General features: G+C 38.5%; 1 protein-coding gene across 7 annotated transcripts in view; it reads right to left on the bottom strand.

Annotated features, from left to right (window-relative positions):
- Positions 1–18,546, bottom strand: part of NEK10 (NIMA related kinase 10) — a 239,980-nt gene that overhangs the window by 72,347 nt on the left and 149,087 nt on the right. For all 7 annotated transcript variants that reach the window (XR_004281324.1, XM_032324693.1, XM_032324792.1 and 4 more), the window contains one exon: positions 11,197–11,410. Coding sequence is in view for 6 of the 7 variants with exons in the window: in XM_032324693.1 (XP_032180584.1) it covers positions 11,197–11,410 (214 nt within the window). In the remaining variant the exon portion in view is untranslated. The remainder of the gene's footprint in view (positions 1–11,196; positions 11,411–18,546) is intronic.

The following is an 18,546-nucleotide window of genomic DNA, read 5'->3' as shown; positions in this document are numbered from 1 at the left end:
AAAAAATCAGCCAGGGGCAACCTCAGTTGATTAGGCTTCTGACTTTTGATTTCAGCTCAGGTTATGGTCTCAGGGTCCTGGGATCCAGTCCCGCATCCCCACTCAGGTTCCCCACACAGCAGGGAGTCTGCTTCTCTCTCTCTCTCCCACCTTCTCCTCTGTCCTTCCCCCAACTCGCATGCTCTCTCTCATTATCTCTAAAATTAATAATAATCAATTAATTAATTAAATTAATAAATTAATAAAACTTAAAAAAGAAAATCAGCCAGTGTGACCAAGAGGGCTGAAGGGGGTCATATTGACCCTGGCCACAGCTGAGTGGTCTGACCAGTTCAGCAGGTCTAGGACCTCACCCTGGGCCACTTGGTTTTGCCACTGTAGAGAGGTGGGCCACAGCAGCAAGCTTGGAGCGTGGTCCCTTACTATGGTAGCTGGGGATCTTTTAGCTTCAAAGCTGTTTGGTTGATACCTCTGTCTACTTTGTTTATGAAACCCTGAAGTATTTCCCTGTCCCTGGGCTCTGTACATCAAGTAGAAGAGCAAAATGTTAAATGAAACCAGAAAAATTGGTGTGAGAGGTGCTGAAAATAACTAAGATTTACAAATATCATATAATGAAGTAAATGTTTTCTTCAAGTTTGGATATTAGTTATTTTTCTTATTTTGAACTTCCTAACAATATTCATACAAGGCTAAATATTTTGCTTTAATATAATTAAATGCATATAATTATGACCCTGCTATTATCATGAAACCCTCTTAATTAGAACTTCTTAAAAGCACAAGAACATACTAATGAACTGTCACTAAAATGAGTAAATTAGAGGATGAATTATTACAATTCAGTCTAAAATTCCACTATCAAATTTACCATGCTTGATAATGTTTCACTGCCTCCCCATAAATATCTAGCACCTGCAACAGGTTCTCTATTATTCCTAATTCAAAGATAGGTCTTCTAGAAGAAATAACACTAATAAGGATGAGGAGAAAACAGCACCATAATCTGAAGGTATACATTATTAAAAATACAGAAGATATGGTCTATATCAACTGACTGACCAGCATTTTGTTTCAAAACTACATACTACCACAGGAAAAGAACTGAATGTGTGGGAATATTTCTGAAAGCCTTTCAAAGGAAGCCAGAATCAGTTAACATACAGAAGAACCATTTAACATACAGAAGGAACCATGCACAGAGAATCATTAAGTAGTCAAGTTTAAAGGCATTCTAACTTGGATTGCTCAAAACAAGACATGAAGTTGCAGAGCCACACTGCTTAAGGTATGAAACAGTATGTTCTTAGACATGGGTGGCATCAGTGTAAGAAACTCCTCAGATTAGAACCTCGCTTACTATTTCCTTTTTAATACAGAATTACATAAGGGAAGGTCTAGTTCTTGTCAAACCACACACTTGGTACGTCAAAATACCAAACCGATTAAGTGCCAATAAACAAAGAATTAAAAACCAAGGCAAAGAATCACCATCATCTTTTATCCCTCTTCCCACTTCATCCTTGACTCTCAGCAGTCGATTCACACACAGCAGCCAGCTGTATAACTTTAAAACATTATGTCACCCCTTTGCTCAAAACAAATGTCACTCAAGTCTGTACCATGGACCACAGCATCCTCATCTCCCTTCCCCTGCTTCCCTGTACTCCAGCCACACAGGCTTCCTTGCTGGCCTCTTAAATCTGGCAGGCATGCTCCCACCTCCGAATATTTGGACGGGCTGTTCCCTCTGCCATCAATGTTGTGCCCCCAGATAATTGCACAGCTCACCCTTTTAACATATTCAGGTTTCTACTCAAATATCTTGCAGGTATAGTGGCTTTCCATGACATCCCCATTTAAAACAGCCTATCTTTCCACATCTACTAATCACTATTATTTTGCCTTTATATTTTTGTCCATGGTACTTAAGTGTATATTAATTCACTTATAATTTGTCTTCCTCCACTGTGAAGATGGAGTTCTTCTCTTTACTGTTAAAAATACAGACTGGGATAGTCCTCAGAAGAGAACAGATCAGTCTTGTTGAATAAGCAAAATAAAAGACTGATTTTTCAAAGTATTGCAAAGCTCTTCACCATATAAAAAAAAAAAGAGTAGGAATAAAAATAGCAGCATTATTTTTCAAAGAAACTGACAAACTCATTGTAAAATTAATAAGTAAATATAACAGATCTAGAATGGCCATATCAAATTTGACAAAGAAGAATGAAATTGGAGTACTTATACAACCTAATTTCAAGACTTACTAAAAAGCTACCACAATCAAGATAGCATGGTATTGGCCTTAGTTACACAGATCAATGAACAGAATAGAGTTCAGAAATATATCCACATATATAGTGTCAAAGGATTTCCAACAAAGACCTGTAGTAAAACCAGTGAGCAAATATTAGACATTTTAAGAAATGATGCTGGAAAAACTGGGTACTCATATGGAAAAAAAAATCCCAAATTTCAATATTTTCATTATTCTATGCATGAAATTAAGTCAAAATGGATCATAGACCCAAACATAAAATCTATCACAAGAAGGAATTTACAAAAATAAAAAAGAGCCAATTTTTGCAGTGTTGGGATAGACCAAGATTTCTTCAGCAGGATACAAAAAGTACTAACAATAACAAAAAACTAAATAAGTAAATTGGACTGCAACAAAATTAAAATTTAACAAAACTTCTGCTCATCAAAAAAAAAAAAAAAAAACAGTCAAGTCATAGACTAGGAAAAAAAAATTTGCAATACTTATATTTGCCAACAGAGTTCTATGTGGAATATATACAGAACCCCTAAAATCAACAAAAACAGACAAATAATTCAATAAAATAATGGCCAAAGATTTGAACAGATATTTCTCACACACACACACACACACACATACACACATAAAGGATCAATATGCATATGTAAAAGTGCTCAGCAGCCAAGGTGATCAAGAAAATCCAAACTAAAACCACAAAAAGATACCTTCCTGTGCTCCCTACAAATGTTAAAATCTAAAAGACTGACAACACCAAATGTTTACAAGAATGTGGAACAATTGAGCAACTCTCATACACTGCTCCTAAAAATGCTAACCAGTACAATTTTGGAGAACTGCTTGGTAGTTTCCTTTTGAATTAAATGTACCACTACCTTAAGACCCTGAAATTGTACTCCTAGATATTTGCCTAAGAGAAATGAAAGCATCTGCACAAGAAGACTTATATAAGAAAATTCATAGCAGTCTTATATAAAACCCCAAATCTGGAAACAATACAGTGTTCATCAACAGGAGAATAAATTATGATATGTTCATACTACATAATACTATCGAACATTATAAACAAAGAACTATTAAACACAAAATCATGGGTCAATCTCAGTGATATTAGGTCACATAAACTAAAGCAGACAGTAAAGAGCACAGACCGTTTGTGATTTATATGAAGTCAAAATAAGAGGCAAAAGTAATCCTCAGTGTCAGAAATCATAAGTCTGTCCATGGGCAGGGAACCGTATGGGAAAGGGCAACAGGGAAATTTTGGGGCTCACAGAAATGTTCTGAATCTCGCTTTGGGTGCAAGTTAACCAAGTGTCAAAAGTTATTAAACTAAGTAATTAAAATTTGTACATCTTACTGTAGGGAAATTATATCTCCATAAACAAGGGGGGAGTTATGGTGTGGATGTGAGAATGGTGTATGCATTTGTGCGGGAGCCTAAAAGGCATTGCTTTATTTTCTTAAACCATCACAAGTATAGAACACTGCCAAAACAAGTCATGATTTTTCCCGATACTTCTTTCACTGCATCATTATTTGTTGCATTTTCACAGCCTTGGGGGAAATTCAGTCAACAATTAACCAGACAATAAAAGCAAAGATGTTCACAAATATATTGTCCCTTTAAAATACATCATTTTCTACATGGCTTAATTTAATCTCTTAGCAGAGGATTGCAGACACACGCCTTTAGTGGCATGCTCAGAAATTGTAAATGACATATGGTATAATAAAAATAAAACAGCTCAGATAAATAAATAGCACAACAGTTTTTTAAATTTGCACTAAGAAAATGAGAATCAGGTAGCTGCATATTTGCTCAATTCCTATGTGGTCCACTTTAAAGATATTTGAGAATTTAGGATTAATATCAAATGCCTGTCAATAAAGTTTGCCAAGAACATATACAGATTGTATTAGAAAACTACAAGAAGAATTCCTTTTCTTTAAGTGAAATTATAAAGGGTTGGTGGATTTAGATAATAATCCTTGTGGACAAGTACTCTACTAGCTGCTTCCCCCAGCCCCAAGGTAGATGGAATTTAGGATAATAATTATGTGCGCCATATTTCAGTAGTTTGACAACATGAGACTATCACAGAAATCTTCCCTTTTGTAATTTACCAAAAACTTAGAGTACATTTCTAGGACTCACTATGGGAACATTTACTCATCATCTTAAGCATAAGATGATTTATCAAAATCAGATGTGATTTTTGAAAGATCACCTTGGTAGGCACATAGGGGATGATTAAGGGAGGGAGCTGGTTCTAGGTAACCTGAGTAGAATGGATTCAATCATTTGGAAGGTCTTTAAAGCTCAGCCTTCTTTGAGATGAAAAAGAAACTCCATCTGTGGACAGCAGGTTCAGCCCATGTCCTTAAGTTTCAACCTGCCCTTCCTGCCAGCCTATCCTATTACCTAGCCAGCCCCCACAACTGTATAAGATAATTCCTTCTAATAAATCTCTTCATATGTACCTTCTACTGGTTCCATTTTATACATTCTGTGTAGGACTGTTCTGTACACGGCATAACATTAGCAGCCCTGGCTGCCTCCCCTTAAGTGCCAGTAGCAGTCAACGTCATTGTGATAAACAAAATGGCTCTCCCTCCACATGCATATGGTTTCTGAGGACCTTGTAGACAGTGCAGAGGTGGTACACTGAATCATTGCTAGGGTTGAGGGGGAGACTAGAGAGACAAGAAAGTTGGATATTGCAATGACCCAATGTGAGACAATGAGAATGAGAGCTGGAAGGTTAAGATGGATTTGTCAGGCATTTCAAAAGTAGGACTGGTAAAAGATTGCTAATGAAACGGATGTAGGATTTGAGAGAGAATGAATTGAAGATGTCCAGGTTTAAATTAAGGTGATGAGGTGTAGAACATGACTGGGTTAAGGAAAGAGAATCCATTCACTGTGGGACTTGCTGAGCATGAGGTACCTATTAGACACATGGGTAAATGTCCAGCTCAAAATTTAGGTCCGTCATAAGGGAAAGGCTGGGATCAGACACATAGTTTTGGAGGCCTTCAGAAAATGGATGTGCTGTAAAACACATCCCAGTATATTTGGCATTCTTAGAAAACATTGTGTACTTTTCCTCCCCAAATGCTTATACTGTTGAGACCAGACCAGAAGGCTGGGGCCTATAAACCCAAGGAAAGTCCTAGTCCTGAATGAAGAACACCTGGGCAAGAGGAGGATGTGGTAGAAGGGCAGTTTCTAGTGTGTAGATGGGGAACTGGGAAGTCTTCTGAAGTTCAAAGAAGGAGCCAGAGAGAAGGATAGAAGATAAGAAAGCAAGTTCAAAAATCTTTGTTTTTCCTCCTCACATCCTCTCCAGCAGAGGTGAACCTTGTGAGTGAAGCAGAGCAGAGGGTTTGAGGGAACAAGTCAGGTTCAGCCAGAACAGACTGAAAGTTCCAGAGAAGCTTCGTGACCATCACGACACTATATACTATATAGCTAATATGGGCATTTAGTACAAGGCCCGTGAGGGTAGAAACACTGTGTTCACTGTGGTATCCCCTGTACCTAGAATAGTACCTAACACCTAATAGGTACTCAATAAATATTTGTTGAATAGATAAGGTAGGGCTGATATTGTGCCCCCACTCCCAGTTAGTTCTCTGTGGACTATGCGGCATAGGTGGGAGTCCAAAGCTCCCATGTGCCACAATGGGAATGTAGAAAATGGATATAGCGCTCACTGGTGAGTCCACCAGGTTATCACTTCATGGAGGGAGCACAGAGAAGACAGCTCAAACCAGGGATCCCACAGTAAGTCCCCCAAAGCCACAGGGATAGGTTCACCTCATCTGAAGTCAATGGAGGCCAAAAGAAGAAGGCAATAACACATAGAAACCCTTCCCAGTGGCGTGAAGATACCTAGGCTTCCTCCCGTATCCAGCTGCCATCTTGGGAGACAGAGATGGAGAGGAGAGCCCTTGAAATGGGAGAGAAACTTTTAGACCAAAATAGCTGATATAAGTGCTCATGCCTATATCCACCATTTTCTGCTATCAGCAGGAACAGGGGTCCAAAACAAAATGATATATGATTATGGAAGATAAAGTTCCCATTTTACACAAGCAATTTTTACCCAAATTCATATGAAACGAAAAACCATGAAACTGGCCAGAGCTCACTCAAGAGAAGAGCAAGAAGAGAAGCAGAACATCAAAGCTTAAGAGTACAGGGTCAGAAGAGAGAAAAAGAAAAGAGTGTTCAGAGACGTATATCAGAAATCAGGACAGGGGGATGTGGTTGAAACCACAGGGGAAAAAATTCAAGAAGGAAATATGAATCATAAGGAAGAATTACCCTTCAATTGATAATTTGGTTGTTAATTACTCTGGAGAAATATAAGGTTTCAGTCCACATTACCCAGGTTCAAATCCAAACATGAGGTATGAATACCATGACTAGGTATTCCACAAACTTCTGCCTTCTAGCACCAGCCTACTTTCCCAGACTTTCCAAACTATACATATCAAAATATGCATTATAAACCAGGAGATCCAACTCTCAGTCCAAGTTCTAAAACCAGAAAACTAGTTTAGTGACCTTGGAAAAGTCTCTTCTCTTGGTTTCCATTTCCTTGCCTTTTAAGTTAAAGCATAAAACAATACCATTTCTGAAATGTGATTAGTAGCCCTAAGTGTGCTAGGCTGGTATATTGGGAGCTCATGCAATTTTACTATTCTTTTCAATGCAGGAGTGACTTTCTTACCTACTTCAAGGCCAAAACTTACACCACTTGTTTTGGGAGCCTCCCTAAACTATATCAGCCAGAGATATCATTTGGTATTTACCAAGATTTCCTCCTGCATATATGTCTTGGCTTCCCAGGTAGACTGTATAAGTCACTTCACCACTGCGACCACTCCTTATAATCTTTTGTAATCTTCACAATAGCAAGCACCATGTCTTACATTCAGAGGATATTCAACAAATCTTTGTTCTTTTATTAATTATAAACTGCAAGTATTTTCAATTTTTCTTTTTGTTTTGTTCCCTGTTAGTCTTACGGATGTGAAAGTTCTCCAGGCTGAAAAAACTCATTCTACTGATAGAAAGAAAGAATCATGTAGCTTTAAAACAGAGATGGTGAAGATAATAGAACCTGTCAAATATCACTGGAAGAGAAGTGGAAAACCCTGCAAAACTCACCCTTCAAGAACTTGCTTCTTTCACTGATTACCCATCAGTCTCCCTGGTACATTCAACTCCACTCCATTTGTACACGTAGAAATATGCGTTATTTACAAATGTTAATATTAGCTTACAGTTGGATCCACAAAATCCCACTAATCTGAATGAAATTGGAGTTTTCTATTGATTACCCACATTTTTCAGGTTGGGTTTTAACACTCATCCTTGCATTTGCTGGTGAGGATCTAAGCAGCATGCGGTTTAGAATTGTCTGCAAACTGATTTTTCTGTCTGGGATACAGATGACAACCAAAGGGCAGCTCTTCTGTGTATTTAACATGTTGCACATAATGCTAAAATGCCAATCATGATTTTGATTACTACAATGTCACAGTACCCTCTGCAGCACAATAGACTTTTATTATAACATATTTAAGTAAAAATTACACCTTATTTTTCTCTGCTTGGTTTTATTCTTTTTTAAAAAATATTATTTATTTATTTATTTGAGAGAGACAGAACGAAAGCAAGTACGAGCAGGTAGAAGAGCAGAGGGAGAGGGAGAAGCAGACTCCCCACTGAGCAGGGAGCCTGACTCGGGGTTTGATTCCAGGACCGTGGGATCATGACCTGAGCTGAAGGTAGATGCTTAACCGACTGAGCCACCCAGCACCCTTAGATTTTATTCTTGACTCTGCTCTCCTCATGATCTTTATTTTGAATTATAAAAATTAGACAGCTTAATGTTCTTCGGAAAGAAAATTTTCTTCTCTTTCTTAGGTTCTAAACCACAGTACACAGGCATGAACTTTATTAGTGAAGATTTCTGTGTCCTCTTAAAATATATATTAATACCTGTCTTTACTAGACTATTGCCATAATTGAGAATAAGCTAATATGTCAAAAAGTTAGTAGCATACACCCCATGACACAGGAGTCCTTAACGTTTCTTATCAATTGCTTGCTCACCCCTTAATTTGCAAAATTCCAGCAATTCACAATGGCTCTCCTTATCAGTGCTGAGAATTCATAAAGTTTTACATAAGGTACCCACTAATTTCCCTTTCCTTTGACTATTGCTTATCATTGGATTATGTAATTGTATTGTTGATATTAACTGCTCTGGGAGACATTCCACCATATTTGAAATGAAATAATCATGATACTATAACAAGACTTAAGAAAAAAAGACACATAAAATTTTATACGTATAATTTTTCCATCAGCAATGGTGTCGATGTATGTTTTTAAAAAGAAATAATTGGTACTTAGCAAGGATAATGCCAATTAATTGCATACTGTCTTTTGATTAAATGTAATCATATTTCCTTCTCAGTTCTTTAATAAAGCTGCACTTTTCCTTTTAACTAACATTTTATTAATCCAGAGATGAAAAATGATCAGTATACATAAAATAGTGCCAAAGGAGACGATATCTGATTGCTCTTTAAACGTAGTAATATAAACTGCTAAGAGGCAAAGTACTTCTCTATGGTCCCTATGAGACTGAATGCTCCATGAGGGCATCAAAGCTGGCTGGTAACACGTGCTCAATACATACTTATTAACTGCATGAAAACCACATGTGGATTTGGCACTAATGGACCAGATAATACTGGATTAGCAAGTTGCATCAACAATTATTTTTTTAACATAATCATTGCTTACTTTATATAACTGGTGCTATCTTATAATTCTGTGCCACTTTTTCATTTGCACAGTTTATTCAAACACAAAAACTTACTTAATCCTTGTGTTTTCTGTGATAGGTAGTATGTTCCCCCTAATTTACAGATGAGTACAGAACCTCTAGAACCTCGAAACTGCCTCGACTACAGGTATCTCCCTTTGTTTAACCCAGTCATGGCCTGAGAGCTGGATTTCTACAGTTAAAATGGCTCTCCAAATACGTACTGAAATATTGATGGATGACATGATATAGTGGTTTGGGTTTGTTTCAAAATAACCTATGGAGGGCAGGGAGTGGGTAATGGGTGGGCATTGAAACAGTATGTGATTGGCCCAGAGTAGCAAATTCTTGAAGCTGGGGGGGTGGTACACGAAGCACAATTTTTATTTCTGTAAATGCATGAAATTTTCCATAGTAAGAGTTTAAAAAAAAAAAAAAAAGCTGAACAGTAAATAAATAAATAAATAAGTCATTCTCAAGGTGTTTTGCTAAAGATAAGAGAATTTTTGTGGTTAGATTTTAAACTAACTCCGCCCATCCCCACATCAGCTAAGAGAATCTAATATAAACTGACTCTTTTATATCCAACTGGAAATTGGCTAAGTAGCTTTGCAGTGCAGAACTTAATAGAAGGCCTCAAATACTTAAGATATATAGAAATGGCTAAATCTCTCGCATTTCAGTTTCCTGGGAACACTGTACTCTGAATGCAACATGACATGCATAGAATGGTGTGTTTCTCATAGCTGCCTACTTTTTACGAAGTCAGGTGGTAAAATAACAAGAAAAGTGAGCTTTAACTGGCTGTATATAAGATTTAACTGTGTTCAGCGAGAGCTATAACTCCAAGTTATATGCTCCTAAACATAAACCAAGGCCTTAGATAATCACCAAGTATTGTTCTGTGAAATTACAGTTGGGCTCAGCAAGGCAATAAAGATGAGTCCCCCCCCACCCCAAAAAGAAAACTACACTGAATCTTCAACCTCCAGATTCCAAGAATGTCAGGACAAGCACACCACACAGTAGTGCTTTCCTTTTAATAGAAACGAGTTTGATGGGAAGTTGTTATCCAAGAAATCAGAGAAAGGGAGGGAGGCAAGGAGGATGGAAGGGAGGGAGGGAGGAGAGAAGGAAGGAAGGAAGGAAAAGAAATTACAGCTGTCTCTTCTTTCAAATGAACTCTTCATACTATTTTCCCAGCTGAGGTAGAATAAGGCTTTAGGGTCCTGGAAAGGAATTTGATGACCAAGTACCTTGATTAAGAATGGGTGTTACGACCCTATTTCCATTTCCTTAGATCCCATGCCCAAGAGGGAAGAAAAGAATATGTACCAGGTTGAAGGGTCCCTGACTAGATCCCCACTTGGGGGAGCCCAGAGTATGAGCAAAGAATGGATCATGGGTCATGATACAACAAAAGCACATGGGGGAAAACAAGAGACAGCAACAAGAGCATCACTGACATGGTCACTCACATAGGTGGATACTGGTAGCTTTTCCCTTTTTCAAGCTCTGCTTAGAAATAAACTTAAATATCAAAATAATTTAAAGGTTATTGGCAAGAAAAATTGAAGGACATATTCTTATTTGAAGCATGGCAGCATTATTACCACCACAAATAGTAATAAAAACAACTAGACTAAAACGAAAAAATGTTAAGGCAATTATTATTTCTTCTCTGAATTAACACATAACATTTTCATCCATATTCCCCAAATCATATTTCTGAAGAAATAAAATCTATGTATTCACTGCTATCTACATAAAGAGCATAACGTAAACTTAACAGAATTGCAAAGGGATCTATTTGATGCTGCCAGTTTTGCAATATACAATAAATGAGGGGTGGCTCATTGGAAAGCCATTTATATTGACTTTAATTTTAATTATAAGGTCTAGAAAGGAATGCAAATATGGAACTATATAATGGTGAAATACTGCATGTAGCAATTAATATTTTCCTAACTTAAGATAATCCTTCCTTAAGACAAGCCTGAACCACTGCAGGTGACCTTATAATGGAGTACATCGTGAAGACACTGACAGCTGTGCACTTACATGACATAACAGAGCCAGCTCATGGTGACATGTGACAGCATTCCGGTTGGCTTCCATAAAGTACCTCTGTGTACGCTTCCGTTCCCGTTCCAGCTTCTTCTCCAAAGCCAGCTGGGATGTAGACAAATTGTCTAAATACTTCATCATGACGTCTGATATCATCGAGCTGACTTCTACAATATCTGGGCGGGCTTCTGCATCAGGAGTGAGGCACCTACGAGAGGACAAGCTGATTACAGCACTCTGGTCAATGTCAGGACCAAGCCATGGGTGAGGAAGATCAAGGTTAAACCCCCCACTGTGTGTCCACCGTGGTGTTCACACCCAAAACTCCTGGGATAAGATGGACATCAAGCATAGCTTGGAATCCAAGACTTCTTAAAAAGTATTTGGGAAGTTTGGGAAGCAGAGGGAGGCAACACTGTTCTCTTTGCAGCTGGGATATCAGGCAAGGGCTACTGGCTGAGCATGAAGCCGCTCCTCAGATCTCAGGACAAGTGGATATAGTCATCTTCTCCCATGTGAACTCGTGATTTTCTATAATCACTGCCAAGCCATTGGTCAGTGAGACAAAAAGGGATCCCAAGAATGTAGGCCCTGATACACCAAATGGAAGGTAGGTTCCTAGAGAGTCACAGCTCGTTGGCCTTTACTAGCTGGGTAGCAGCAATATCAACCCAACTTCATTAGTGTGTGTCTTACAAAACCTGAGTCATAAAAATAAAATGCAATGCAGTTACTTAAATGTTTAAGATGTTTGTAATAATTTTTTTTAAGATTTTATTTATTTTGACAGACAGAAATCACAGGGAGGCAAAGAGGCAGAGAGAGAGAAAAGGAAGCAGGCTCCCTGCTGAGCAGAGAGCCCGACGCGGGGCTCGATCCCTGGACCCTGGGATCATGACCTGAGCCGAAGGCAGAGGCTTTAAACCACTGAGCCACCCAGGTGCCCCTGTAATCATTTTTTAAAGTAACTAATTGGACACGTTTCATGCTAATATTTTCTGTGATTTGGAGGTAGGAAATGGCAATCAGCTTACTAGAGGGAACACTATTTATCGTCCAGGTAAATACTAATAGAAAGCTATTCTAGACACAATGGGATCAATTACCAAGATCATTGTTAGCATGTTTTAAGTACTTCAGGCATTTGCTATAATATTTTGTCTATTTCTAAAATTTATTATTTTTTTTTAAATTTTACTTATTTGAAAGAGCAAGAGCTCGCCCATGAGAGAATGAGAGAAAGAGAGCGCATGTGCACAAGTGGAGGAGGGGAGCAGAGGGAAAGAGAAGCAGACTCCTCACTGAGCAGAGAGTTGCACACAGGGCTTGACTCCAGGACCCCGGGATCGTGACCTGAGCTGAAGACAGATGCTTAACCAGCGGAGCCACCCAGGCACAGCGATATTTTGTCTATTTTTCAAATTCAAAATTTCTAACTTCACTGAAGTCATGTTGCTTCTTAATGAACTTGAACTTATTTAGACTTTGAAAAAAAGATCTAACTTTCACTTTTTGTATTTGACTTAATGACCTATAGTTCACACAACTTTCACCTACACTGACGTCTCCAGGAAAGATTTGAGAACTATTCATCACAGAAGTCAAAATAAGACTCTAACTTGTTAATTTGCTGATTACTCTTTGCTTTTTACTTGATTATGAGTAAAATATACATATCTTAGACATTATCATCTCATGCTTAATCTTTATGTTATTTCTCTCTAAGGCAGTGGGCTTGCACTATGGTTATGAGAAGTACTTACCCATCTGCTGAATTCATATTTAATGAAGTTCAGTCTATGCATTTATAACAAAGTAAGACAAGGCCAGCTACATAATTTTGGGGGTGCCCAGTAGAAAATGAAAGTGTAGGGCTCCAGCCCAGAGTGAGGAAGTCAGTCTCCCCTCCCAGACCAGTGTCCTAAATCATGGTAGACAAGAGCCTCCCAAGTGATTGCAAACTCCATGCCATCATGATGCTCTTGGTACCTGGACTGGAGGTGGGCAAGAGGCCCCACTAAGCCCCCCACTGAGTGCACCCTGGTGCTACCAGCCTGGTTAAAGATGGCTTCCTTTTTGCTTCACCTCAAGATTCAGCAGGATACATACTGCACCCTGATTCTCTCCTTGTCTGCATTCACAAACCCATAGGGAGGACAGTAAAGATGGAACACAGGCCTTCCCTGGTGACAGACCCAATCACCATACCAGCGAGAGAACAGTAGCAATGATGGGACAGGGTCAGGGAGATGGAGCTGGAGGCCAGGCAGGGGCCACGGGGCCAGGAGCAGATGGTTGAGAATCTATGTCAGAGAGGTAAGAAGTTGAAGGGACTTCACAGTAACTGAGACTTCCAAGCTCCAAACATACATGCTTCTTGTATCATCAGACTTCATTTCCAAAACACAAAATATAAGAATTTCATGACTTTGAATACAGAATCTTAACCCCTAAGCACATGACTGTTTTGAGTATGGGAGCCCTGAGCATTGGTCATAGCACGTGAAGCTGAACGTCTGTGCCAGTGACATATTTGTATTCAAATTTATTATTTTAGTTCACAATCATGAAAGAAGCTAAAATGTTGAATTTCACCTTCTAATTAAATGGGTTTCTTCATCTACCCTCACTTAATTAGCAAAAGTAATTAAAGCTGATAAAAATGGTTGGTTGACCTAGCGTTGGTTATGACTGCCATGGGAGGGGGAAAAAACAACCACAACCAGCAACTAAGCCTTTCATTAGTGCAATGGACTAAAGTCTTAGTCTGCAGATATTTAAACTGATTAAAGATAATATTAGCATTTGCCAATAATATCTGCCCTTTTCCAGATCCCTTCCCTATCTGCTTGCCAAAAATCTACTTTTTTCCAAGTCTCCATTAGGAAGACTAATCAACCTCAAATGACTTATCAAATGACTTATCAACCCTTTTTTGTATATCCTCATTACATTTAAGTCCTTAAACTACTATAATATTGTATTGTAATGATCCATTTCACCACTAGAAACCAGAAATTTCTTGAGAGGACAGACATATGTCCCCTTCTCCGTGATTCTTCAACATGTGAAATGGACTCTGTGTCCTATAGGTACTCAGCAAATGAATGAATGAATGAATGAATGAACTTGGGCTAACATCTAAGAATTTACCTGTCCCATGGGGGGCGCCTGGGTGGCTCAGTGGGTTAAAGCCTCTGCCTTCGGCTCAGTTCATGATCTCAGGATCCTGGGATCAAGCCCTACATCAGACTCTCTGCTCAGTGGGGAGCCTGCTTCCCTTCCTCTCTCTGCCTGCCTCTCTGTCTACTTGTGATCTCTGTCTGTCAAATGGATAAATAAAATCTTTAAAAAAAAAAAAAAAGAATTTATCTGTCGCAAAGGATACACCCCAAATATTTGGCCACAAACTTTTCCAGGAACATCTCTTTCCATAAGTTCTAATTTAGCCTCAATTCTCTGAAATACATCCCTGCTTAGATATTTCAGAGAAATTCCTTTTTTTTAAAGGTTTTAATTTTGAATTTGACAGAGAGAGACACAGCGAGAGAGGGAACACAGCAGGTGGAATGGGAGAGGGACAAGCAGGCTCCCCCCCAATAGCAGGAAGCCCAGCATGGGGCTAGATCCCAGGACCTGGGATCATGACATGAGCCAAAGGCAGACGTTTAACGACTGAGCCCCCCAGGCACCCCAAGCAAATACTAACAGATCTTAGAGGAGAAAAAAACAATACAGTAATAGTGGAGGGCTTCAGGACCCTATCAGCAATGGATAGGTCACCCAGACAAAAAAATCATCAAAGAAACACTGGAATTAACAACACTTCAAAACAAATGAACTGATATATATATATATACATCTCAAACATTCTATCTATATCTATCTATCTTTATCTATCTATCTATCTATCTCTATCTATCTATATATAAAACATTCTATCCAATAGCAGCAGAATACACATTTTTCTTAAGCACTCATGGAATATTTTCCAGAACAGATCACATGAGAGTCCATGAAACTAATTTCAGCAAATTTAAGAAGACTGACATCATACCAACTATCTTCTCTACTACAATGATGTGAAATTAGAAATCAACAAAAGGAAAGTAAGAAGAGTTTAAATTTGTGGAAACTAAACAATGCATTTCTAAATAGCCTATGGGTCAAAGAAAAAATCAGTAGGGAAGTAAAGAATTCCTTGAAACAAATAAAAAATGGAAAATGTAACATATCAAATTTTGTGGGCTGCAGCAAAAGCTGTTCTAAGAGCCCATAGCAATAAACACATATATTCAGAAATTAGAAAGATCTCAAATAAACAACCTAACTTTAGACCTCAAGGAACTAGAAAGAGAGAAACAAATTAAACTCAAAATTAGGAGAGAGAAGGAAATAATAACAGGGTATAAATAAATTAAGTAAATTAAGTAAAGTCCAGAAAAGCAATAGGAAGAATCAATGAACTAAAAGCTGGTGCTTTGAAAAAACAAATGGACAAATCTTTAGATAAGCTAAGGAAAAAGAGAGAAGACTCAAATTTAGAAATGAAAAAGGAGGCATCACAGCTGATACTACAAAAATATAGACAAGATATATTGGGAGGGAGACAAACCATAAGTGACTTTTAATCTCACAAAACAAACTGAGGGTTGCTGGGGGGAGGGGGTTTGGGAGAAGGGGGTGGGATTATGGACATTGGGGAGGGTATGTGCTTTGGTGAGTGCTGTGAAGTGTGTAAACCTGGTGATTCACAGACCTGTACCCCTGGGGATAGAGTATTACGCCTCCATCAGAAAGGATGAATACCCAACTTTTGTAGCATCATGGACGGGACTGGAAGAGATTATGCTGAGTGAAATAAGTCAAGCAGAGAGAGTCAACTATCATATGGTTTCACTTATTTGTGGAGCATAACAAATAGCATGGAGGACATGGGGACTTAGAGTAGAGAAGGGAGTTGGGGGAAATTGGAAGGGGAGGTGAACCATGAGAGACTATGGACTCTGAAAAACAATCTGAGGGTTTTGAAGGGACGGGGGGTGGGAGGTTGGGGTACCAGGTGGTGGGTATTATAGAGGGCACGGATTGCATGGAGCACGGGGTGTGGTGCAAAAATAATGAATACTGTTATGCTGGAAATAAAAATAAATAAAAAAAAAGAGAGAGAGAAAAAAAAATATATAGACAAGAAATTGATAAAATTCTAGAGACACACAATCTACCAAGACTGAATCAGGAAAAATAGAAAATCTGGACACACCAATCGTGACTCAAGAGATTGAGTCAGTAGAACTCTCAACACAGGACACTCCAAGGCCAGAGATCTTCACTGGTTAATTCTACCAAACATTTAAAGATGAATTAACACCAGTTCTCACAAGACTCTTTAAAAATATTGAGGAGAAGGGAACACTTCCAAACTCATTTACAAAACCAGCATTGTCTTGATACCAAAACCAGATAAAGACACCACGAGAAGAGAAAATTACAAACAAATAGTCCTGATGAATATAGATGCAAAATTCTCAACCAAATATTAGGAAACAAAATTCAAGAATGCATTAAAAGGATTAAGCACTATGACCAAGTGGGATTTATCCCTGGGCTATAGGAGGAGTCAACACACACAAACATGTAATCTGTCACATCAGTAAAATGAGAAATTAAAACTATATGATCATCTCAATACATACAGAAAAAATATTTGACAAAATACAAAATCCCTTTATGATTAAAAAAACCCTTTACAGATTGGGTTAGAAGGAACATATCTCAATATGAAAAAGTCGAAATATGACAAACCCACAGGTCACATTATACTGAATGGAGAAAAATTGAAAGTGTTTCCTCTGAGATCACGAGCAAGACAAGGTTCCCTACTCTCATCATTCCTATTCAGTATAGAATTGGAAAAGTCTTAACTAGAGCGAAACAAAGAAATAAGGATCTCTCAAAGGATCTCTCTGTAGATTTCAAAGGATCTACAGACTTAATGCAATTCCCATAAAAATACCAAAGACATTCTTCACAGAAATAGTAGAAATAATCCTAATATTTGTGTGGAACCACAAAGGACCCTGAATAGCCAAAGCAATCCTGAGAAAAAAAGACTAAAGCTGGAGGTATCACACTTCCTGATTTTAAACTATACTACAAAACCATACTAATAAAAACACTACGGTACTGGCACAAAAGCAGATCCATAGACCAATGGAAGGGCATAGAGGGCCCAAAACTAAATCCCAGCATATCCAGTCAATGAATATTTGACAATGAAAAGAAGAACAACCACTGGGGGAAAGACAGTCTCTTCAACAAATGGAGCTGGGAAAACTGAAGTATATGCAAAACAAAGCAAGTGGCCCCCGTCTCACACCACCCACAAAAATTAACTCAAAATCCATCAGAGACTTAAACCTAAGACTTGATACCATAAAACTCTTGGCTCAGTGGGTTAAACCCTCTGCCTTCTGCTCGGGTCTCAGGGTCCTGGGATCCAGCCCCACATCCAGCTCTCTGCTCGGTGGAAAGCCTGCTTCCCCACCCGCCCCTCTGCCTGCCTCTCTGCCTACTTGTGATCTCTGTCAAGTAAATTAAAAAATAATAATAATAATCTTGAAAGAAGAAAGGGGAGGAAGAAGCTTCCTGATATTGGTCTTGGCAATGAGTTTTTGAACGTGATGCCAAAAGCACAAACAACGAAAGAAAGAAACAACAAATGGGACTACATCAAACTCAAAAGCTTCGGCACAGCTTTTGCTACTCAGTTAACAAAATGAAACAGCAGCCTATGGAGCAGAGAAAATTTTTACAAACCACATATCAGAGAAGGGGTTACTATCCAAAACACATAAAGAACTAAACACAATTTAGTAACACTTAAACAAATAATTTGATTAAAAATGGGCCAAACAAAATAGATATATAGATATTTTTCCAAAGGGGACTTCAAAATGGCCAAAAAGCACATGAAAAGATGCTCAACAACACTAATCATCAAGATGATGCAAACAGGGGCACATAAGTGGCTGCTGGTTAAGTAGCTGACTCTTGTTCTTGGCTCAGGTCATGATGTCACGGTCACGAGATCAAGCCCTGCGTTGGTCTCAGCACTCTGCGTGGAGTTTGCCTCAGATTCTCTCTCCCTCTCTCTTGAGCCCGCTCTCTCTCTCAAATAAATAAATCTTAAAAAAAAAAAAAGATGCAAGTAAAAACCACAATGAACTATCACCTTACACCTGTTAGGATGGCTATCATCAAAAGGAAAAGAGATAACAGATGATCGTGAAGATATGGTGAAAAGCGGATATACACACATTGCTGGTGAGAATGTAAACTGGT

The sequence above is a fragment of the Mustela erminea genome, chromosome 1 (assembly GCF_009829155.1).
Source record: "Mustela erminea isolate mMusErm1 chromosome 1, mMusErm1.Pri, whole genome shotgun sequence".
Classification (NCBI taxonomy): Eukaryota; Metazoa; Chordata; class Mammalia; order Carnivora; family Mustelidae; genus Mustela; species Mustela erminea.
This window is presented reverse-complemented; position numbering and strand designations above follow the sequence as displayed.